Source organism: Macrobrachium nipponense, chromosome 3 (genome assembly GCF_015104395.2).
Source record: "Macrobrachium nipponense isolate FS-2020 chromosome 3, ASM1510439v2, whole genome shotgun sequence".
Classification (NCBI taxonomy): domain Eukaryota; kingdom Metazoa; phylum Arthropoda; class Malacostraca; order Decapoda; family Palaemonidae; genus Macrobrachium; species Macrobrachium nipponense.
This window is the reverse complement of record NC_087202.1, coordinates 22,217,322-22,243,066: the sequence shown is the minus strand read 5'-3', so window position 1 is coordinate 22,243,066 and position 25,745 is coordinate 22,217,322. Positions and strand designations below refer to the sequence as shown.

General features: G+C 41.4%; 1 protein-coding gene across 1 annotated transcript in view; it reads right to left on the bottom strand.

Moving 5' to 3' along the window:
* LOC135221657 (conserved oligomeric Golgi complex subunit 4-like) overlaps positions 1-25,745 on the bottom strand; it is a 304,771-nt gene that overhangs the window by 11,045 nt on the left and 267,981 nt on the right. Inside the window, exons 12-15 of the mRNA XM_064259355.1 lie at positions 18,805-18,934; positions 18,516-18,652; positions 13,174-13,359; positions 5,315-5,452 (exon numbers count right to left, since the gene is read on the bottom strand). Of these exons, the coding sequence (XP_064115425.1) occupies positions 5,315-5,452; positions 13,174-13,359; positions 18,516-18,652; positions 18,805-18,934 (591 nt within the window). The remainder of the gene's footprint in view (positions 1-5,314; positions 5,453-13,173; positions 13,360-18,515; positions 18,653-18,804; positions 18,935-25,745) is intronic.

The window sequence follows — 25,745 nt, the reverse complement described above, 5'->3', positions numbered from 1 at the left end:
TTTTTTCCCAGAAAATCACAGCACGCTTAAACTAAGAGTTCATTTTTGGCTCCTTTTTTTGTCAATGCCTGAAGTTTAGTATGCAACCATCAGAAATGAAAAAAATAGCATTATCATATATAAATACTGGAATATATGACAGCGCAAAAAAATTTAATATAAAATTGTATGCAAATCGAACTGTGAACAAAACGGTTAAAGTTAATGAGTTAATTTTTTTTTTACTGTATACTTAAATTGCAATGATTTTGGTAAATAACAAATTGTAAAACGATCAAAGCAACACAGAGAAAATATTATCACAAAATGATGCATGAATTCGTAACGTGCGGACGTAAAAAAGTTTTTTTTTTTAAATTCACCATAAATCAAAATATTGTGCTGAGACACTTCCCATTTGTTGCAAAATGAAGGTAATTGATTGAATATTGCTAGACTAAGTGTTTTAGCTTACAATTGCAGTTTTTGACCATTTCAGTTGAGTTAAAGTTGACCGAAGGTCGAATTTTTTCTATTTATCGTGATTTATATGAAAATATTTCAAAATTGATAAAAGCTAAAACCATGAGTTATTTTTTGTTGTATTCTACATGAAATTGTGCACATTTTCATATATAAAACTTTATGTAACGGCTAATATAAAACGGTGCAAACATTACAACAAACTGACGAAAGAAATTCTGATATTTTCGGCAGTTACCACGTGCGGACGTAAGGAAAAAGTGTTTTTAAAAAATTCAATATAAATCAAAATATTGTGCTAGAGTTTTCCAGGTTGTTGCAAAATGAAGGTAAATGATTGAATATTACTAGAATGTAAGAGTTTGAGCTTACAATTGCATTTTTTGACCATTTTGGTTGAGTCAAAGTTGACCGAAGGTTGAAATTTTGGCACTTATCGTGATTTATATGAAAATATTTCAAAACTGATAAAAGCTACAACCATGGGTTGTTTCTTGTTGTATTCTACATGAATTTGTGCACATTTTCATATATAAAACTTTATGTAGCAGTTAGTATATAAAAAGGTGCAAAAATTACAACAAACTGACGAAAGAATTTATGAGATAATCGGCAGAGTTAACGCGAGCGGACGTAAGGAAAAAGTGTTTTTCAAAAATTCACTATAAATCAAAATATTGTGCTAAGAGTTTTCTAATTTGCTGCAAAATGAAGGTAAATAATTGAATATTACTAGAATGTAAGAGTTTTAGCTAACAATTGCATTTTTCATCCATTTCGGTCAAGTTAAAGTTGACCAAAGGTGAAATTTTGGCACTTATCGTGATATATATGAAAATATTTCAAAACTGATAAAAGCTACAACCATGGATTGTTTGTTGTTGTATTCTACATGAAATTGCGCACATTTTCATACATAAAACTTTACGTAACGGCTAATATAAAATGGTGCAAACATTACGACAAACTGACGAAAGAATTTCTGAGATTTTCGGCAGTTACTGTGCGGACGTAAGGAACAACGTTTTTTCAAAAATTCACCATAAATCGAAATATTGTGCTAGACACTTCCAATTTGTTGCAAAATGAAGGTTGAAGGTAAATGATTGAATATTACTAGAATGTAACAATTTTAGCTTACAATTGGATTTTTCTACCATTTCGGTAGAGTCAAAGTTGACCGAAGGTTGAAATTTTGGCACTTATCATGATTTATATGAAAATATTTCAAAACTGATAAAAGCTACAACCTTGGGTTTTTTTTTTTTTTTTTTTATTCTACATGAAATTGCGCACATTTTCATATATAAAACTGTAACAGCTAATATAAAATGGTACAAATATTACAACAAAGTGATGAAAGAATTTCTGAGATGTGTCGCTGATGCTCTTTAGTGCGAGAAGAAAGAAATTAGCACATGTGCGCCTGGGTAACGCATGTAAACAAAACAACAGCTTGATCCATGAACTCCCAGCATCCCTCAAGGCGCGTGATTTAAAATATTTCGCAAACTAGGCCTATAACTATTTTTCCGCAAATATTAAAAAAAAATTTTGTTGTCGATGTATCGTACGTCAATTAAGCACCCGACTAACAATTTTAGTCGACATATAATACGTCCAGTCAGCGTTTAAGGGTTACTGGGTCCAGCGAGTGCCCAGACAGGCATAAAAGATCTGTGGCAGATGCCTTCGTCCATCGCGCCAACACACACTGCTCCACGTGGAGAGAAACCATAAGGGAGATCAAAAGGTCCACACAAATCCTTGGATCAACAACAACTTCACAAATCATATGGCCGAACATCAAACCCGTGACTCCATAAATAACTGGCTGGCACCAGGAAAGCATGACAGACACCAACAATGACCAAAGTGGATCTATAAAATTATTTTATAAAAATTATATGCACCATAAATATTTTGAAGGTGAAAAGGCTATCTGAAAAATAATAAAGGAAAATGTCTCCCCCACTGTAGAAGGGGAAAAAATTAGCCTCATATTTTATTACAAAAACATGAAAACCAGCCAGCTGCTTCTCTCTGAACAAGCAAAGTTTTAGTCTTTCAGATGGTAAAGACCTTGAGAGGCATCGAGACGAAGGAGGGTTCTTCTAGTGGTGGTGGTTTTGTAATCTGTCGTGCGTGACCCCTGCTTTTCTTCTAGCATGGATTTCCCTCTCACTTGACATGAGGAAGAAGCTGAGATTGATGTTGCAGCACCTTTAGACAGGGTTTATAATTTCAGCAATTCGTCTTTACACCAGTGGTTCAAGACAGAAACAGACTGAACATACAACCATCAAGGAGTCAGATTTGATTCCTTTTTTGAGTTTGAAGGACGAGAATTTCCAAATACTTACCCATCAACTCTTCTGCAAGTTCCTCTGTTTCATTTCTGGGGAGACTTCCTACCTCTTTAGAGCAGAACCTGCACTTCAATATCCTGGAATTTTGTGCCACATGGCATCGACCAAAAGGCAGTCACCTACACTTCAATGGGCTAGCTTGTCGTCAGGTGTATGGGTTTGCTGTAGCACACTCCACACAAGTGGTCAGCCAGACACATTCCAGGGAAAATGGATGTATGCCAGACAAGTACGGTCATCAGGGTCGGTGTTAGCAACAATGGGTCTTGATACCTCTACTTCTGAAAGATTGTTCGATCTAGGAAGACAGGCACATTAGTCCTTCAACCTTGACACACTGAAACTGTTACCGTTTGGTTCTGTCTTTCCAGACCGTGGGCATAACCACCAATGACCATATCACATTGAAAATCGCTTCTCGCCTGATCAGTGAGGTTTAGCAATGATTAAGTCTGGTCAGTACTTGGATAGGTGACCTGGGAGCACCAGATGCTGTTGGCATCTAGAAGACATCTTTCACATCCATGGTTAGTAACATTAGGGCTAGTAACTACTTGGACAGGTGACCTCCTGGGAACTCCAAATGCTGTTGGCATCTCGGAGACTTCTTTCACATCCATGATTCAAGTCTCAGGCTTATGACTTCCTGTCCCTCTGCCAGATTCTCAGTGATCAACAGTGTATGAGCCTTCCATTTCTAAGGATCCTAAAGACTACCTAGTGCCCGAAGGCCTCTTGCATTACCACTTCCGGACTTCAACTCCAAGCTTGGTGAGGACAACTTGTTAATAGTTCCGGCTCAGCCATGTAGTAGTGTCCAAGAGTTCCAGTCTTTTGACTTTATGTAATGATATAACGAATGTACTCTACAGCTGATGTGGTGGACAACAATACTTTCCAGGCAATATTTCATATGGTCAGGGCACAGGTCTGCCACTAGCATTCTGGAAGAACCCGTTGGACAGGAACTAAGGATGGGAATATGGTCACGACAAACCACATTCTCCTCCTTTTTAACTTTCTTGGACCTTTATTTCTTGGGTTTTGTGGTGGCTCCTCAACAGTCATGTAACTCACTCAACTCCTGAGCACAGGTGGCATCTCGCCTAAAGTGTATGGCTGCAGAAGAGGGTGTGTGTGTGTCAGACTGGCTTCCTACCTTCTCTATTTGCAGACTCACAATTCACAGACTCGCCTATTCGCAAATTTTCCTATGGAACATATATACGTAAACTATTCATGGAAAATTTGCCTATTCACAGTAATTTTCACCAAGAAATATTCAGAAATTACTGTATTTTCGTATTTCATATAATTTTTGTGACTAAATGCACTTTTAGTGATAAAACTATAATACACTCATATATAAATATTTTTAGAGGGTTTATTTATGTTTGAACAATCAAAATAGGCAGTCCCCGGTTATCGGCAGACTTCGTTAATGGTGATCTGTTTTTATGGCACCATAATGCGCTGAGTTCCAGTTATCAGTGCCGTAAGGTGCCACTAATAGAGTTATGGCACCATAACATACCTAAAAAAGGTGCTGTTAACCGGATATCAGCGCCATAAGCCACCAAGTTTTCGTAATGGTGGTTTTCGTCAATCAGCGCCCTGCCGATAACTGGGGGTGTCATAAATTGGCAGAAATCCAACTTCGTTCCCAAGGATAGGACCCAGTATCTCAGAATAGTCCTAGACACCAATAGTAAAGGCCTTCCTGCAGCCCCATAACTAGGCAACCTTAAGGAAGTTATGAGGCACTTTCTGGGAAAATAGGAACAACCAGCTCAATAGTGGCAAGTAATCCTGGGTCACCTTACATCATTTGCTCCAAAGGCAGTTGATCCTTTCTAGATAAGCAGACTACTCATTTGTTCCAAAACAGCAATAAATTTGGAAAGACCTAGGGTGGTGACTTTTGGACCACAATTTCCTCATAGGAGTCTAAATGAGTGCGCCTCTCCTGAGGCTACACTTGTTTTAGAACGAAACTCACAAAATTGGGCAGCTAATCCGGAAGAAGAGTTTAATTCAGGGCTTGGCCCCCAAACATGAAGAAAGTACATATCAAATTGCTGAAGATGACATCTTTGCTGTCTTAAAGTCAAGATACCAACTAGCTCATGACCTCCCTTCTACTTGATTTTAGCCAGTCTTAAAAGTTGCCATTAGTGAATTTATGGGCTAAAGAAGTAATCAAAATTCTTTCCTGCTTGATTCCTTCAAATAGATGTGCATAATATTGATGCTCACCTTGAGTGGATCCATCCACCACCCTAAACCTGTTATTGCTACTCTATGAGGGTATCTGTCCATTAAGGGTTAAACTTAATGGCACAAACGTTTTTTGCTAAATAAACATGTAAACCATCCAAAATATGTACTGCTGTATAAAGGAAGTTGACTTCCAGTACTTTGCTTATATACAAATAAAAGATAAAAACACATACCATTGAACTAATAGTGTTAAATCTACAAACCTCAGCTAAATTTTCCAGGTTTAGAAGTGTTGCCATCTGTGTGAGCCTAGTCAGCTGTTCCCTTACACCCCATTCTGATACTTGAGACAAATATCCTACAATGGCTCTTACTTCACGGTCAAGTTGTAAGCCACCAAGCTGAAAAACAAAGTTGCAGATATGATTGATTTTCAAGGACTTCTCATTTTTAGATAGCAACATGAAAAACAAAAGAACTCTCTATTCAGAAATGTCCTCGTAGTGGACAGTGCACTGGTTAACAGAAATGGTAGAGCTATCAATGTAGCTGAAGAAGTAGGTTGCGCTCATTAGGTTTATACAGACAGTCCCCGGCTTTCTGCGTTTTGAGGTTACGGCGCTTTTCAATTATATTTATCAGAAATTATTTCCAGGTTTACGACGCTTGTTCCAGAGTTATGACGCCGATCTGACTGTAGAAATGACTCCAAAAAGGCAAAATAAGTAATATTTGATTTTTTTTTTTGTATATAAATGCAATAAAAATGCAATTTTCATATTTTTTAATATATATACATCCAAACCATTAAAAGTAAGGTTTTATTAGAATTTTTGACGATGTTCCAGCTTACGACGTGTCCCTAGAACAGAACCCCCGTTGTAAACCAAGGACTGCCTGTACTGTGATTTATGCAGCAACCGCGACAGCCGTTTCACAAAACTTTTCAAACACCTTGCAGTAAAAGTAGAGTATTTCAATATTTAATATGAACTCGGGTTATACTGTGCCTAGATCAATTAAATGCTATACAGCTGAATTGTAATACACATTATATAACAGGTTATTTAAAGCACATATACAAACCTTCGCTTTCATATATGGAGTATACTCTGCCCTTACCTAATTCTCGACTTGTCTCTGAAAAGCAAAATCCTAATACTACCTGGGTCACTTGGGGTGACCTGACGCCAACTTCTTCCATTGTTTTCACAGCTGAACTGTCATTCGCACATTTTCCGATTCATCTCTCTAGTTTTGCGTTTATTTTAGTTTCCTTCTATTCTGTGTGATTGGGAGTGTTAAATCCCATTTCCTAGCATTTGCTGACCCTGTTTACCATTTTTAGTACTGATATCTTTAATTCTGAGGTGATTATAGCTGTTCTTGTGCGCTAGGTTTCAGCCTTTGTTCCCGAGTGAAGGAGCAAGTGTTTCCCACATGTTCTTCCTCAAAATATGTGAACAGTACACAGTTTAGCATTATTTTCTTTGTGAGCGGATTCCATCCCGTGTCTTGTTTTCCCACATCCGAGTGTTAGTCAGCTTTCTCTTTTTTCCTGTGGTGACAGAAGAGAAAGGGAAACCCATCCCAAGATTTTCATAATGTAATTACAAAGATTTCTGTGTCGTCCTGTGATATCTATTTGGGTTTGGGGAAAGTGCTTGTTCAGTACCCAAGAGATCATCTCTCTCTCTCTCTCCCCACCTGAGTTAGTGAGCTTTCTCTTTCTTCCTGCAGTGATGGAAGAAAAGTTTTTCATAATGTAATTACAAAGTTTTTTGTGTCCTATGAGATGTATCTAGGTTTGGGAAAAGTGCTTGTTCAGTAACCATGTGATCACACATGTTAGTGTCTTTTTTTCGTTTGTCTTTTTTTTTCTCTCCTTTCCACAACACCTGAGAGTTAGCGAGCTTTCCCTTTCATCCTGCAGTGACGGAGGAGAACGGGAAACCTGAAGTGTGATGCTGCAAAGGCAAGGACAAGCCCTGTGAAAAATTCATGTCGCCTATAGGCGTTGATCACATACCATGCTTAGGTCAGGAATGTTCCCGAGGCCTCGTGTAGAGTGGGATCATGGCCATCTCCCCAGTGGGGAAAGCGTAAGGAGGCGGATGAAGGAACCACCCCTATCTCCAGAGAACCTCCTCCATTCCATGTCTGTCCCCAACCATTGTTACCACTGCAAACTCCTCCATTACCCATCACGTCTGGTAAGGATAGTTTTCCGTTCTCTGTGCCCTCCACCAAGAAGGACTCGGACCAAGTTTGGCAAGCTCTTTGGCAAGTCCTCAAGAGTTTTGGGATTGCAGTGAGATGGACATGGGAGAACAAGGCAGGAGTTTGGGAAAGAACAAGACTGGAATCAACCTATAGTCCAAGGTCTGAAGAATACCAGCTCAACCCACTAGTGACCCAAATGTACCCTTTCCTATGCAGGTAAACACCTGGTCAGATTATGACATCAGCCTCCTGGTGTTCAGTGTGAAGCTCTTCTGTATACAGTAGGGCCTCGATAATCATGGGGGATAGGGCCCAGAACCCCCCATGATAAGTAAATACCCGTGTTATCCTGGTACCCCCCTCAAAAATTGCTAAAAACTGCCTACTTTAATAGTTAACCCACCCAAGACCACTATTCCAATGTTTATAACTGCCTACTTTAATTCAAACACCAAATATGTCTTCAGCTATTGCCTTTAACTAAATTCAAGACAGTTTCAAAGTTATTTTACATCATTAGCCTTAAAAATATATGTAGTATACATATTACTGCACATATGTAGCCTACTAGCCTATGGATTACAGCTAGAAGCCTACATACGCACATGCTGTTACATATTCACGTGGGCCTCTTTTCTTTTATGAGGAAAGAGAGGGAGAGAGGTAAGAGAAATATAAAAATTATGATAAAGATGGCGACGATTTTGCAGTGCAATGGATGATTAATAAAGATAATGCTACCAGCAGCATGCAGCGAAACATCTCTTCCCTTCTTCATAACACATGTTAATATATTACACGTAATAACCTTCATCTGACATTTAGGCTTCTTTCCCATAAGAGTAAAAGAATCGGGGCTCTTGGATGCCACATAATTAACTCGTTTATATGGGTATTATTTAAAGAACGCAGGGAACACGACTTCAATAACAACATAAAACATGGGCAGGCCAGTGTTGCCAAATGGGAATGGCAATATAAAAATCTTGCAAAACCATTTTCAGAAATTGAACAGAATAGGTTTTGAAATTATTAGGAATCATGTAACGTAATTGTACAGGTACACTGTGTATGTTAGAAACATGTTTGAATAAAAAGAAAAAAGAAAAAAAAGCAATCGGTTGAAATTGGCTGGGTGGTATTGTTGTGAATTTTTTAGCACTTTATGGAGCAAAATCTAGCAAAATTTTGCTCCATAAAGTGCTAAAAAATTCACAACATACACAACAATGCCACCCAGCCAATTCCAATTTCAACCGATTGCTTTTTTTTTCTTTTTTCTTTTTATTCAAACATGTTTCTAACATACACAGTGTACCTGTACAATTACGTTACATGATTCCTAATAATTTCAAAACCTATTCTGTTCAATTTCTGAAAATGGTTTTGCAAGATTTTGTTCTTTTTCTTACATGATATATCAAACACAGGAGAATAAAAGAAATATTCAACTTAACAAAGTTTTTATGTCAAAATATGTATGCTAGATGTATTTGAAAACAAATGCAAGTTTTCCTGCCAGATGCTAGATTGAAAATTTTCTTGCTAATTACCTCAGAAAATGATAGTTATTGTATCATTAAAAATGTCAAAATAAACGAAGTCGCAAAGCCGATTCTATTCATGTTTTTCCTAAACACGTAGCCTAAAAGGAAAACGTTATTTTGTTTGTTCCATCGCTGCCACAAACCCCTGACAATGTAGAGTACAATGATCATTCTGAACTATTATTTACTACAAGAATAACAATGATACTTTGTATTATTACTACCATGACTAGTGCTATTACAATTTTGAAAGATATTCTTGCTTTGAACACTACCATAATTTGATTTTCATATACGTACATACATTTTGTCAGCTGGCTGGCTTCACATAGATAAAAGTTGATTTCACTGATATGAAATTAAAGCCACAAATAGCCTTTTTATTATGAAGATATGACGATAATATATAAGGTAAAAAAAGGTTTTACGTATTTCGTTTACGCTTTGTCGCCGAGAGAGAGTGTGATGACTATGTGGATCCTCTGGCCTCCGACGGGCTTACATTATTTCATTTTCCACATTATAATAATTTTAGATAAAGCCGACAGTTCTGAAATTCTAGCTCCTGATGCTAAGCTTATGAGGAATAGAGTTTTCCTCAATAGGGACTGATAATGATAATCACACGAGGTGTTGTTAGTATCTGAGGCCAACTTAAGGACATCATTTAAGAACCATGACACTGACTTGGGCCTTTCAGTAGGTCTGAGCCTGGTGCAAGCTCTGGGGATGGAAGTAAAGTATGATTCCGTTAGATCAATCTTGAATCCGAATTGGAAAATCTTTTTCAGGGCTGATTTGGTAGTAGTGATCGTACTAGCTGCCAAACCTTGTTCAAATAATGACCTGAAAAAGGAGATTGCCAGATTTGTGCTCATGGTACGTACATTAGATTTGTTCAGGAATCCAGCCAGTTTTTTAACTGCTGAATCGTATTGACGTAGGGTTGATTCACGTTTATCTGATTCCAAGAACATGATGTTCTGAGGATCGATATCCGCATCCCTCTGAGCTGCAAACTTCATGAAGTCCATAAAGTTAGGGCTTTCTGAAGTCCTGAGGAAGCGAACACAGTCCTCGTTTGCACTAGCTGTGACAGCTTGGGATTGGAAATCCGTTGAGGGCGGAGACACAATTCCAGGAGAAGGGGGAACCAATTGCTCTTGGGCCAATTTGGGGGCTATCAGAGCCACCTGACTTTGAATGTCCTCAGCTTGTGCAGAACCTTCATAAGAAGATTCACCGGAGGAAAGAGGTAAATCTTGTTCCATTGATTCCAATCTATACCCAACGCGTCCGTGGCGTAAGACAGAGGGTCCAGGTTGGGGGCCGCATAACAAGGGAGTTTGTGGTTCGATTCCATGGCAAAGAGATCCACCTGGAGCCCTGGTACTAGCTGACATACCCAACTGAATGACTTCTTGTCCAGAGACCATTCTAACTCCAGTGGGACTGAACGTGATAGCGCGTCGGCCACCATGTTCTGTATTCCGGCAAGGTGAGTAGCTGATAGGTGCCACTTGTTCTTGCCTGCTAGTGAAAAGATGGCTATCATGACATGGCTCACGTGGCTTGATTTTGAACCTCCCCTGTTGATGCAGTGTACTACCACTGTGCTGTGGAGCACCAGCTTGATATGAGATTTCTTGGTTGGGCGAAGCTTCTTCAGGGTGAGGAACACCGCCATGGGTTCCAGGACATTGATATGAAGCTGGCGGAATTGAAGGGACCAAGTACCTTGTACCTTCTTGTACTGTGAGTATCCTCCTCAACCTGTTAGTGACGCATATGTGTGGATCACTAAGGCCGGTGGAGGAAATTGTAGTGGAATTGTCTTTGACAAATTCTTGACCTCCGCCCAGGGACAGAGACGTTTCCGTAAGATCGCCGGGATGGGGGCTAACCTGTCCCGGAATCTTTTGTTCGCTTTGGAACGCCAAACCCGATTTATATCCTTCAGTTTGGCTTTCAATAGGACGTCCGTCACTGAAGCAAATTGGAGAGAACCTAAGATCCTTTCTTGGTTTCTCCGGGACGTCTGTTTGCAATTCAGAAATTGTCTGGTTGCCTTGGCTATTTCTTTTCTTTTCAACGGCGGGATTGATAGAGTATACGAATCCAAGTTCCAATGAATTCCCAGCCACTGGAAACGGGACGCCGGTGTTAGCCGGGACTTTGTCCTGTTTATCTTGAATCCTAGGTATTCGAGAAAACGGATGACCGTGGCTGTAGCCTAGCGGCAATCTTCGATGCTTGAGGCCCACACGAGCCAATCGTCCAGATAGGCTACTACCATAATACCCTGAGACCTTAGTTCCTGCACTACTGTATCCGCCAGCTTTGTGAACATCCTGGGGGCTATGTTGAGCCCGAAGGGCATTACCTTGAAGGAGTAGGCTTGGTTCCCTAACTTGAAGCCTAGGAACAGATGGAAGTGCCTTGCTATCGGGACATGATAGTAGGCGTCGGTAAGATCTATAGAGGTGGTGACGGCCCCACGGGGAAGTAAGGTCCGCACCTGTGAAATGGTTAGCATCTTGAACTTGTCGCAAAGAATGAATAAGTTTAGATGGGACAAGTCTAAGATTACTATTTTGTCTGAGTCGTTCTTTGGCACGCTGAACAAGCGACCTTGAAATTTTAAATGTTTGACTCTTGACACAGCTCCTTTTTGAAGGAGATCGCGGGAATACTCTACCAACTCTGCTGTTGGTTCCTGATAGAAGGTGTTGGGTGGAGGTGGACCTTCGATCCAACTCCAGCCCAGACCTTTGGATACAATACTTTGTGCCCAATTGCTGAACCTCCAACGGCAACGAAAGAGGTACAGCCTCCCTCCTACTGGGAGTTCTCATTGGGTTGCTGATGGACGGCCTCCACATCCTCCCCTTGCACCTCTGCCTCGGCTGGTAGTCCTTCCGCCGCCTCGTTGACGAAAAGCGCCCCTAGATCTGCCGCCCCTACTGAACCTATTGAATGCCTGAAATGCCTGGTTTTCAAAGGTTGGGTTAAAGGCTGGGGAAACAGCAAAGGAAGTTGATGCCTGCGGCTGTTGTGGCTGAGTCAACAGCACAAACTGCTGTTGGGGTTGGCTCTTAGAGGTAGAGAGTTGGGGAACTGGTACTGCCTGAACCAAAGCTTGTTGCTGGGGTGCCTGGAAGGGCTGGAACTCCCTAGGCTTTTTCTTTGCTTTGGTATTCGAAGAGGAAGACTCCGATTTTCTTTTGTAGACTAATCCCCACCGAACCCGCAGGCTTTGGTTCAACCTAGCAGCCTCATGTTGCACCTCGTTGACTGCTGAGGCTGGAAAAAGATTGGCACCCCATATAGAAGAGGCCAGGAGTTTGTTGGGTTCGTGCCTGATCGTGGATTCTACTAGGACGTGCTTCCTACAGTTCCTCCTAGCCACAACAAAATCATACAAGTCACATTGCATACTCAGCAATTGTGCCTTAGCAATGATCTTGAACAACGGTTCTTGCGAATACACAAGAGCTGCTGTTTCTGTCATGACTAGAGCGTTGAGGGACCTCGCAAGCCGTGTCCTAGCATCGAATTCCGTCTGGATGAGCACATCAGACAGCCTGGGTAGCCGCTCTGAATAGAGATGGCACAATCAGGTTTAAGCTTGCCAACTGAGAAGGTTGCTGGTAAGTCTACCCATAGGTCATCTGTCCCAGGAAGTAGCAGAGATGATTCCGTCTCCCGGAGCTGTGGCATAGGCTCATCTCTCATTGCAGCTTGCAGAGTGAGTTCTGCCACTTTAGATGTGAACGGGATCGGGGTGTTCTCATCTACAGTAAAAATTGTGTTATGTGGGGTGAGAATCCCTAAGACTAAGAAAAGAAGTATGTAGTAAGTACAAAATAGCCAAAGTAACACTTGGAAAAACCGTACATACAACACAGCTAGAACACTTCGTACTGCCTAAAGTAAACTGTGGAACACATGGGATGTACATATCTTCATATATATAAAGATGCAACCACTTTTGAGCAAAAGGAGATTCCTGAACTTACAAGCATATGTTTAAGTAACAGGAGATTGCTGGTCTTAATAGCATAAACAAGTGATGTTGTAGCTACACAAGTGTTAACCACAATCATCTTACAAAAGAAAATCAGCAAAAACTAATAATCTTGGAAAATGTAACAAAAGTATGAAAGAATTTATGTTATAACATTTTAAATATATACAAATGCTTAACATTCGTTCAATAATATGCAATGTTTATAATTGGGGTACTTTAAATGAATTCATAACATTACTTTCACTGTCTAGCATAAAAACACTGAATTTAAAACTGTTGAGTAACAATATAAACTGTAAAACATCTACAACCAGACACTCACCCTATTGAATGTAGTTTTCAAAACTGCTTTCTCAAGTTGTGCAGCAACCTCTGCTACAAGAACAGATACCAGTGATTTGTAATTTTCTTCTGTGAGCAGTGGAACAAAAGAACCTAGTAAACCATCAACTTGCACCATCAGTGTCTGGCTGAAGGGATCATTTGCTTCATAACAAGCAAACTCCTCCTGAAAAATAAAAATTGTTAGGAAAAACTGGTACAGTAATACCTTGGGTTACGAATTTAATCCGTTCCAGAACCTGCTTCGTAACCTAAAAAATTTGTAACCTAAATGGATTTTCCCATAAGAATGTTATAAAAAGCAAATAATGCGTTCCACCCGACCATGAATGACCATTTCAATTCATATTTTTCCATTTATTTTTGTTCACTAAGGTTGAAAATTCGTGTAGGAATTACATAAAATTATAAAATTGAAGAATGAAATTAAATATAAACACTAGATTTAATATGCATGCACAGTAAAACCTGAACTTTACCTTTGGCGAGTGTGGCTGCTGGCTTGACGGAGACGGGAGGAGGGGAAGGGTGAGGAGGAGAGGGTTATGGCTTGGGGGGGGAAATCTCCCTCCGTGAACACTTCTGGAAGACTTTCTGGTTCTTTCTCTAGAGAGCACCGTTCACTACAATCACTAATTTTACGCTTACGCGACACTGTGTCGTCTTTCACAATTTTGAAAAAATATTTTTCTATGGAGGCTTGCTTTTGCCTGTTCTTTAAAATTTTATAGAAATGACCCACCCCATTATCGATAAACAAATTTGTTGCACGCCCTGACGCAGCCTTATTCAGGTGATTTTTCTCGATAAAACTTTTCACAATTTCCCAGTTTCAAAAAATCCTTGATCTCGCTCGAAGGAAGCGACTGTGCAGCGTCTTCCCCCTCCTCCTCAGATGAGATCTCCTCCGTTACCTGTCTCTGTTGCTCCTTGTGTAGCTCCAACAGCTCGTCGGTCGTCAGCTGCTGCCCATGCTCAGTCAGGAGGTCCTCGATGTCGTCCGTGTCAACCTCCAGCCCTAAGGACATGCCCAAGGATACAATCTCGTCTTCAACTGCCCCCTTCTCGACGGTTTCGAACCCCTCAAAATCTCGTTCAGCAACGCAGTCGGGCCACAGTTTCTTCCATGCAGAATTGAGGGTTCTCCTGGTGATTCCCTGCCAGGCTTTGTCAATCAGATTGAGGCAGTTGTAAACAGAGTAGTGATCCTTCCAAAACTCTCTGAGGGTAAGGTTGGTGCCTTCCGTCATCTCAAAGCAGCGCTGGAACATAGCCTTCGTATACAATTTCTTGAAATTGGCGATAACTTGCTGGTCCATGGGCTGGAGTATTGGAGTGGTGTTGGCGGGCAAGAACTTGACTTTAATGAACTTGAATTCGTCCAGTAAGTCCTCTTCAACGGATGGAGGATGGGCAGGAGCATTGTCCATCACAAGTAAGGCTTTGAATGGGAGGTCCTTCTCCCGGAGATACTTCTTCACCTCGGGACCAAAAACCTCGTTCATCCACTCGACGAAACAAGATCCTTGTCACCCAAGCCTTGGTATTAGACCGCCACATAACGTGCAACAGCTTCTTCTGCACATTGTTTTTCTTAAAGGCGCGTGGATTTTCCGAGTGATACACGAGGAGAGGCTTAACCTTGCAATCCCCGCTTGCATTAGCACAAAACAGTAGGGTTAGACGGTCTTTCATGGGCTTGTGACCGGGAAGTGCCTTCTCTTCTGCCGTAATGAACGTCCTCCTGGGCATCTTCTTCCAGAATAACCCTGTCTCGTCGCAATTGAAGACTTGTTGGGGGGAAGGTATTTCCCTCGAAATCCACGATCCATTTAAACTCTTTTACGTAAGCCTCTGCCGCCTTCGTATCTGAGCTTGCAGCCTCACCATGGCGAACAACACTGTGGATGCCAGTCCTTCTCTTAAAATTCTCGAACCAGCCACGGCTCGCCTTAAAACTGTCTTTTTCACTGTCTGCTGATGTGCCTGGCTCATTTTTACTCAAATCTTCGTAGATCTTACGAGCCTTTTCGCAAATGATGCTCTCACTTATGGAATCCCCTGCCAGCTGCTTCTCTTTTATCCAAACCATGAGCAAATTTTCTACATCGTCGAGAATATAAGGCCGTTGTTTCGTCAATACTGTGACACCTTTTGATGCTTTACTGGCTTTAATTTCTTCCTTTTTCTTCAAAATAGTGCAGATCGTTGATTGCGACCGCTTGAAGAATGCTGCAATGTCTTTCACGCGCTCGCCTTTATCATGCATTTGGATAATTTCCTTCTTCATTTCGACTGTAATCATCTCCTTCTTTCTTATGCTTTCCTTCTTGCTGCTTGCCTTCGTCATCTTGGGAGCCATTGTCTTTAGTATTTGGGTAATAGTAATGTATAAGCACTATCACGGAAACACAACACGTGCGCAAATCACTAAGCAAATTTGAGAGCGTATCACGGACAGATGCGTTCAATCTTAACGCCAGCGAGATAGTGAAAGAGTTATGATTAAAAACGGGTCAAGGGATGCGTGGGAGGAAGTCACGTGACCCTCGTTAAGTTTTGGCCGAAAAAAATGCGTTCGCAGATCCCACGCTCATCCGATGTCCGATGTAAACAAAGCAGGCGGCCTCCCATGATAGAAATTCGCGCATTCGTATTCCAAGTGAAATTCGTATTCCAGAATGAGGGCGTCACTTCGTAAGTTAAAAAATTCGTATACTAATCGGTTCGTAACCCAAAGTATTACTGTACACCTAACATGTCTTAAAAGTGACACATCAAAGCTAAAAACAAAATTAAATTATCCATCCTCATTAAAACTATAAATCTTTATTAAATATAACTCCTCTCCCAAAGCTGAAATTTGGCCGTGGTTCCATCAAATCCTCAGATTCCTCAAGCAGTGTTACCTATAATATAATATAATCAATAAGTACTAGTGAAAGAACAGTTCAAGATCAGCTAATTTATAAGACTTTATTCTATAAGATTTTTCAGCCATACAGTCGGCCTCTGGTATTCGCAGGGGATGCATACCACAACTCCCTGTGAATAGGTAAATTCCACAAGTACTTGAAAGCCCTCTAAAATGTTTAGAACTGCTATTTTTATAGTTCAATCACCAAGAAACGCCTCTAAAAATGCTTATACCTGAATATTGTGATAGTTTTACAACAAAAAAAGCATTTAGTCACAAAAATTACATAAAAATACAGTAATCAGTGAATATTTTCCCACAAATAATGGGTATGTACATTCCAAAGAAAAATCCGTAGGCGAGTCTGCAAATCCAGAACTGCAAATAGGTGGGAATCAACTGCAGTTGGTCAATGTCCACAACTCCCTGTGAATAGGTAAATTCCACAAGTACTTGAAAGCCCTCTAAAATGCTTAGAACTGCTATTTTTATAGTTCAATCACAGAAACGCCTCTAAAAATGCTTATACCTGAATATTGTGATAGTTTTACAACAAAAATTACATAAAAATACAGTAATCAGTGAATATTTTCCCACAAATAATGGGTGGGTATGTACATTCCAAAGAAAAATCCGCGAATAGGCGAGTCTGCAAATCCAGAACTGCAAATAGGTGGGAATCAACTGCAGTTGGTCAATGTCCGTGGGCTTAGTGGCATCTGCTAAATTGTGAGACAATATGAAGCTAAGTGTTCTGTCGTTCAAAACTACCCACATATTTTAAATATGTAGTACTATCCTAAAATATGAACCTGTACAGTAAATATAATTTCAAAATCACCTTACAATACAGGAAAATAATATACAGTGGAACCTCTACATATGAAAGTCCCTACGTACGAAAAATTCGTTACGAAAGCAAAGACGAAGATTTTTTTGCTTCTGTGTACGAAAATAATTCAGGTTGCGAAAGGGTAAAGTCCGAGATTCGCCCGGGCCGCCGAGAACAATTTTAAAACTGACACACCACCAACTCAGTAGACTCGCCAGCATCCTCCCCTCCCATTGGTTCATGATGCTAGTCACTGCCGTAAGATCCTGCTCTCCTATTGGTCAGTATCTGTCCCATCATGCCTCTACGTAAAGGTATTCCTTGACCATTTTTTGCGGCAGCGTTATCGTAAACATCTGGAATTTGTTCGTTCACATATATTTCGTTTGTTAATGTAAATTCGTGTTAGTGATTTCGCTTTCGTTGTATACTGTAAGTTACTTTATTGTGTTGTGTGTGAAGTTAATGACTTACGTTATTAGCCATGGGTCCCAAAAATGTTGCTGAAGTTCACGGAAAGAAGAGGATGTTTTCTATGGAGACGAAGATGGAGATAATCAAGAAGTGTTAATGTTTTCTGCCATTTGTTAATGTGTTTTGTAAAGTTTAGTGCTAATGTTTTCTGCCATTTTTTAATGTGTTTCGTAAAGTTAAGTGTTCATGTTTTCTGCTGTTTGTCCTTCCCCTCTGTTGCCACTTTCGGACATCACCTCACTTGAAAGGTGAGGTTCCACATTTTACTACATACGTATGTACATACATGTACACACAGTACACTTTATTTACAGGTACAGTAATGGTTAGGTTAAGTATTGAATGGTCCAAATTGTGTTTCATTGTTTATTGGTCAATTTAGCTTTATTATAAAATTTACTGTGGTGTTTCTGTAGGGCTTATTCGAATTAGGCAATTTACATGTAAAACGTAGTTCTAGATACGAAAAATCAAGTTACGAAGGCCGCTTCGGAATGGATTAATTTCGTAACCTGAGGCACTACTGTATATAAAATGTATGCCCAGTGCATTACAGTATACGCAGAACAATGTGTAAAGCGATGTAGGCCAAAGAAAATGCATGTTTGAATGATGGGGATACTCGAGAGTAACAGTTGGCTGGTGCTTAATTTTACAACATGACCTTGAAATGATATTAGGGTGATCTGGGATTAAAGTTTGAGGTATATTTTTGTTTGAACTGTCAATTTTGGTGATGAATGGTTAAAATAGGCAGTTATATGCATTTTAGGGTTGTATATAGCTACATACTTAAGAGTAACAGTAGTAGGAAAGTACTGTAATGTAAGGTTACTTTGGGTGTTTTGGGATGATGATTTGGGATGTATTTTTCTTTTAAATAATAATAAATTGTTTTTATATGATAATTTATGGTATATTTTTCTTTGAAGTATCAAATTAAGCAGTGAAATGTTAAAATAGGCAGTTATAAGCATTTCAGTTTAAAAGGTACAAGGTATTTGGCAGTTATAAGCATTTTAAGAGGGGATTTTTGCATTTCTGCAGTAGGTTCTGGAATTCCTGTGTAAAAATGGGGAGCACCATAATTGTTAAATACCTCTTTTATGTCATGGGATGTGGTGGTAAAAGTATCAACCCATGGCTTCACACGAGGCTTTACTGCAGTTGCTCGTAGCTGGGAGATCCCAAATTCAACTATCATACCCAATCTACCAGTTGTTGATTTAAGGTCATCTGAGGGCAAAACACATTTCATAAATATATACGTATTACCAATATGATATCAATATAATATTAGCATTAAATAATAACTGTATTATGTTTGGTTATATCAGTACAGTATTTTTAAGCTCAAGAAATCACCATAACAATAATCTGATAATTACTTAAACAAGACTCTAACTTGGCTCTTGAGGTTGGAGTAAGACCAACCATGGCACCAGAGATGTTCTCCTCAAGTGTTTGGTGTAAACTCCTCACATGGCGCACACTTGTCTCACCGTTGTTCAAAGCAGTCTGAAATAAAAACAAAAAAGTATAAAACATGAACAACAAACCTTTCAAGGCTATGCCTGTAATAAAGTAATCTGTATGAAAGACTGAACCAATAAACAGGTTTTGAAAGTTCTCTTTTATGGACAAACTAATCTTATCAACATAAATAAAGGAATGACAAAGACAGAGAGGGTTGTGAAAACGAGTTATTCAAGACCAGAAAGTGGGGAAGTGGAGAGGGAATTCTATGTTTGCAAAAGTTATATATAAATTTCTGACTTTTATACTAGAGTAAATATTATCTACAGATTGTAATGACAGGTGAAAGAAAAATTTATAGGATTTGAAAGCTGCAAGTCAAAGGAGAATAGTTTTTTGTTTGAGGTACTGATGGTTATTACTACCAGCAAATGTAAGAAAAATCTAAATAGCAGAAGCTGTAAAAGTTTAGCCTTCCTAAAATTTCATTTTAATTTTTTAGACATCAAATTAAAGGAACTGGATTTATGTAGTCATTGTATGTCTTTTCTTGCTGTAGAGGGAGAGAAATCTGGGTTCAGAAAAAACAAACACTTGTATTGCAGGAACAACTTTCTCACACGAATCCATGGGTTACAAATCTTTTTTGTCTTTTAGGTAAATGACTACTCTATTAAATGACCAAAGATGTACAGTTTAATATCACCAAGAGCTCATTATAGGTAAAATGAAAGTTTTCTGTGTCATAGCCATGATAATGACATTTTCTAAGACAATTTGTATTTTTCATAACTACAAACCTTCGATCTTAATAATAGGATAATTTTCTAGCGCCCAGCTGGATCCGGTTAAATCGCACATGAAAAGCAAGGGATCTTCTGAGATCTGGCAACGAGTGCATATGTCGGGTGAAAACTGGTCAAAGACAACGCACCCACGCCACTGTGTTCAGTCTTTTTCTTAAACGCCTGGGTAAGAGTCGCGGTTGTCCTCTCTCTTCCTTTTACCTGGTTCATTGCCCGTTTTCGCCTGTGATTCTGTGTGTGTATGTGTGTAAGTTTGTATTATGGCTTCTTCTCCTTCTCGGCCTCACCAACGTATGTGCTCGGGAACTCGAGGTTTCCAGTGTTCTCGTTTCCTGGCTTATTCAGCGACAGATCCGCATGGAGTAGTTGTCGTGCTAATGTTTGTACCATAACGAATCCCTGCCCGGAATGTCATGTGTCCCCAAGGGCAGTGGAAGTTATTTTATAGTTAGAGGGAGCATTGTAGTTCTACCCTTCCTTCGTGGGAGGGATTTTCATCTTCTCGCCCCGATGTTTCATCTCCTGCTGCAGCCACATCCCATGCTAGCGTTGTGCCTTTGTCTCCTTCCTTTTCTTCCATCGATTTGCTGTTGGAAGTATCAGGAGCCCCTCATGCTTTTTCATCAGTTTCTTTTGTTTCAGATCCATAGGCGTCCAAAATGGCGGCGCTCTGGGGGTTACTTGGGCTACGGGGTCCACCCTCCTTAGAGGGTTTGCTGACGCACTTCATGGATGCTCACCTCCCCCTTCAGACGACCCAAGCACTCCCCCCCCCTCCTCCTGGCCTCTCTTCGTTGGTAGCTGGGGTCAGCCATATTGTATTGCTCCGCCAGTGACACTTGCTGCCTCTTCGGGTTGGGGAGAAGCCATGACATCAGCGCTGCTGGTGATGTCACGGGGTCAGCCATTTTGTATCTCTCCACCAGTGGCACCTGCCGTTTCCTTGGGTTGATGAGAAGCTGTGACGTCAGCGCCGCTGGTGACGTCACTTCCATCGATGTCGTCACTCCCAGTTCCCTCTGTTGTGCTGCCTCGCTCTTCTGTGTCATCATCGTTTGCTCCTGTGACTTCATCGCTGCCATCCAGTACGCTCCATCTCCCTTCCATGTTGTCTTCACCTCTCTTGCTGATCTGTCTGAGGCTTTATGTCAGGCGGTTCTTAAGAGATTGGACTCTGTTTTGGAAGATAGGTTTGTTGCCATGTTGGCTGGGAAGTCTGGTGCATTGCCCCCAACCCCTCCTCCCAAGAGGATGTGTAAGGAGTCAGTGCTGTCATCCTCTCCTCCTCCCCCATCTCCACCGCGTCGGCATATTAAGCGTTGGAAGGTTAAGGACTTTGCCTTTTCTTCGTCTACGAGTGAGGAGCGGCACGCCCTGTTCCTGATAGTGTCAGTGTTTCATCCCCTGTGCAATCTGCGGTGGCTGCTTTGTCCTCTACTTTGAGTCACGAGTGCTGCAACCTTGCACATTCGTGCGCATGTTGTTGATTCTTCTGCTTCTTCAGCACCATGGCCTATTTGTTGCTGTATGGATCTCAAGGCGCCTATGAAGAGATCGAAGGTTGTAAAGGTGTTCGTCTCCCCCGGCCCCTGATGCTGGCCGGGGTTCCACTCCAAGGAATTCTCATTCTTTGTCAAGTAGTATTTGAGAAGCTTCTCCTTCGGATGTACGTGCGTCTGCCCCGCATGGATGCATAAGTGGCCACGTACGTGAGTCATCTACTGGGAGTGTGTGTAGTAATGTTCCTCGTGTTGTGGTTGGTTCGTCGCAAGAGTTGGCGCTTAGCTCCAGCCTAGACAGGTTGGCTGGCACTTCAGGCTGTTTGGCTGCTGGGTTCCCTGTTGGTCTGCACAAGGAAGGCATGTTGGATAAGCCTGCATCTTCTCATCGTCGGTCTCCATTGCTGGAGCAGGAGGAAGGACACACGCAACAGTTTTTGTCTTCCTTTACCGAAGTTGTCGATCTCATTCATGGGTTCAGCAATTTGTAGAGTAGGACTCAGGCTCGGTCATCTTTCACGCCTTGCTTGGAAGCCTTGCTGGGGGCTAGGCAAGGTCCTAAGTTGCCGTTTCAGCTTTCCTTATCGGGGCAAGTCCAGTTGGTCTTGCATAAGGTGAACGCCTCTGTGTCAGATCAGGACAGGTCTCTTCAGTCAAGGGGTTCTTGTAAGTTGCTTCCCCCCCCTCCACTCACGAGGCATTGGAAGTATCATGTTACAAACTCTGCCTACTTGTTGTCTCATCATCTTAACCCAGGCATCATTCGTCTGAAGCCAGGAAATCCGTCATGTTGAGACAAACAGTACAAGGCATTCTCGTGGACCAGAACTACACTCACAAATCACAACTTTTTGTGGGTAAATACGATGAACGGTTATGAACCGTTACCTACACTTATATAATTCTATATTTCTGAAAATACACAGTAAAAATATCGATGATATTTTCTATACAGAACACACCAGTTCTTATCACAGAAAATGGGCATTTTTAGTAAGACACTAAAGTAAATTTCTCAATTTTCTACTATCCAAATTTGTCATTCAGAGGGTGATATCAAGATTGTACATAGATACGTACACATTTACTCTGATATGATACTTTCTGAGAAAAAGAAAGTTTTTATCGTAAATAATGTATATTTTAGTAGGGGAGTAAAGTATATTTCTCACTTCCACCTATAAAGTCATACAGGCAGTCCCCAGTTACCGGCGATCTGGCTTTATGGTGCCAAAATGCGCCAATTTCTGGTTAATGACACCATTACATACCCAACAGGGGTGCCATTAACCAGTTATCGGCAATTTGCACTTCTCAATCTGTCAGAACGGAAACCCTGCTGATAACTAGGACTGCCTGTGGAGACATTTTTTTTACAATTTTTCTCTCAATGCCACTCACAGACAGGTGAGTGGTAAAAAAAAAATTTTTGCAATAATATTTCAAGACATTAACTAGTCAAAATCTGCCAATAACTAACAATGAATAATTCCTTGAAAATCAGCAGTTGGAGCACCCCATAAGTTGGAAGGAACGAGGCCAGGGCTTGGATGAGTCTTTGTTCTTGGCTAGGAAACCAAGAGTAAATAAGCACACTGCGTCTCCTTGGGAGAAGCCTACCCTCTTGTCAATAGCTTGCAGTTCACTTACACTCTTGGTACTTGCCAAAGCCCTGAGGAAGAGTGTCTTCTGAATGAGGGAAGCAGAAACGAGGTGCTCGCAAGGAGGCCCTGTACCCACTTTCACACATCCTCTAGATTCAAGAAAACCAGATCAAAGTGTTGAATGACTTGATGAGGTCATTAAGATACAGGTTTGACGACAGGTCCAGACCTCTAGAGGTCCTCTGATAGAGGAGGAATTCTGCTATTTGGGTCAAAGATCTCTCAGAAGATGAGACATTATGTCTGAGAAGAGTCATCTGCATCTTGCAATAGCTTCCAAAGCTGCACTTGAAAAGCCCTTCCACTATGACAAGCTTCCTGACAGTCTGAAGCCTGTCAAAGCAAGAATGGACAACCTTTGGTAGTATCTTTTGAAGTGAGGTTGCTTGAGTAGCCACAGTTTTTGGGGAAGTAGCCTCGGGAAACCCACCAAAAGCTGTAGAAGGTACAGGAACCGCTCCTTCATGGGCCAGAACTTAGCTACGAGGGTCATTGCGACGTTCTAGTGCGAGACGAATTTGCTCAGCACTTCCCTTACCATGTTAAAGGGCGGGAAGCCATACAGATCCAGGCCTGACCAGTCTTGAAGCATGGTGTCTGTCGCCCATGCCAGGGGATCTGGGGCTGGAGAGCAGGAGAGACATACAGATCCAGGCCTGACCAGTCTTGAAGCATGGTGTCTGTCGCCCATGCCAGGGGATCTGGGGCTGGAGAGCAGGAGAGAGGAAGAAAATGGTTTCTTGAGGTAGTAAACAGGTCCAAAGTCAGTTTGCCCCACAATCTCCAAAGGTTGAGACAGATCATGGGATCCAAGGTCCACTCGGTGGAAAGGACATAGTATATACTTCTAACAGCACAGTTCATCTGCCAGAACATTCAGTTCCCCTTGAATAAATAGAGTGACCAGCATCACTAGATTTTGATCTGCCCATAGGAGAAGATCCGTTGCTGCCTGGCTGAGAGAAAAGGAATGAGTGCCTCTCTGCTTTTGCATATACAGACTGCGGTGGTATTGTCCACATGGGCTACCACTGTCTTGTTGTAGGTCATGTCGAGAAGGATGGAAGGCCTAGATGAACTGCCTTTAACTCCCTGACATTGATATGAAGGTTAAGGTCTTCTGGGGATCATGTCCTTGAAACTTCCTGACTTCCCAGAAGGGCTCCCCAACCTAGATCCGAGGCATCTGAGTAAAAGTCATGGTTGGGGCTCAGAGGAAGAAGGGACCTTCCCTGTGGAAGTCTTCCTTCGGACAGCCACCACTAGAGGTCTGATTTGATTTCCTGAATGATGGGAAACATGATGGTCTCTGGTTGGCTTTTCATGTCCCAGTTGGCTTTTAAATAGAATTGGAGGACTCTCATGTGGAGTCTGCCCAGCTTGAAGAACGTCTTGATGGACACTCGTGTCCCTAGTAGGCTCATCCATTAATGGGCCGAACAAGATGAGAGGGTGAGAAAACTGCAGATCATCTAAAGGTGGTAGGCAATTCTCTTGGGGGATGGAAAAGCTTGAGAAGTCCAAAAATTGAGAATCATCCCCCATCCCCAAATAGAGGATCTCTTATATTGGGGCTAAATGTGACTTTTGGAAATTTACAATAATTCCTAGTTCCTGAGGTCCTTCGTGACCTTCTCCTTCTAAAGGGAACAAAGAAGCCAGTCGTCCAGGTAGACTGATGTTGATGCTGATCAGATGAAGCCATTTTATGAGAGAGGCAAGGACTCGAGTAAACACTTGAGGTGGTGTGGAGAGGCTGAAGTAGAGAGCCCAAAACTGAAATACTTTGCTCTAGAAGACGAACCCGAGATACTTCCTGGAGTCCGGAAATACGGGGATATGGAAGTATGTATGCGTTCTGCATATCCAATGTTATCATCCAATCGCTCGTGAGTAGATGACATAACTGACTGGTTCGTCTCCGTCTTGAAGTTTTCAGGAAGAGATTGTAGGTGTTTACGTCAAAGACTGGTCTCCAACCCCCCAACACTTTGGGGACTATAAAGAGATGATTGTAGAAGCCCTCTGTGAAGATGTCCTCACCTTCTTCTATGGCTCTCTTTAGAAGGAGAGAGGATGCATCCTTCTAAAGGGCCGAATGCTACTCTAAGTCTTTTGAGTAGGCAGTCAAGATGACAGAAGTGACTAAAGGAGAGTTCTCCATGAAGGGGATGGAGTAGCCTCCTTCAGAATCTTGACAATCCACTAGTCTGCCCCATCGTGACTCCACCTTGCCCAAAAATGGAGAAGTCTGGCTCCTACTGGGGTATGAAGGAATTCTTGTTCATTTCGTGGGTAAAGCCTTGGAAGAGTTCCTCTTGATGTCTCTAGCTGAGAACCAGATGGAGTGGGGTCTGGGTTGTGACTTGAGCTTGCTTCCACGAAAGGGATGTTATCGAAGCAGAGAGGGCGTCTTAGGTACAAACAACAATGACAAATCCTTGGGGCGCTTGGAAGACTGTGCTAAGTGGTCTTGAGTTGACTTCTTCTGGAGGTCTGAAGTGATTTCTTCATCTATCATCTGAGGGAAAAGGTGAAGGAAATCCAAAGGTGAATATAATAACACCAACCTCTGTGACTGTGTGACTCCTCTGGTGGTGAAGAAGCACCAAAGTTCTCTCTTCTTCAGAAACCTGAAAAAGAAAAGGGCTGCAAGTTCTGAAGAGTGATCCCTCACGGCTTTCTCTGCACAGGACAGAACTCCAAACAAATGTCATGAAGTGCTCATCCAAGTCCTTGCAGTCTTCATTCTTCTTTGCAAGAGCTCAGACCATCCAGTCTAGGAAGCTGAAAACCTTGAAAAGGTTCTTAACTGGGTGGTCCAGCTCTGTCGAAGAGAATATCTTTGCCAAAGTAAAGGCCAAGTGATGGGAAGAGTCAATGA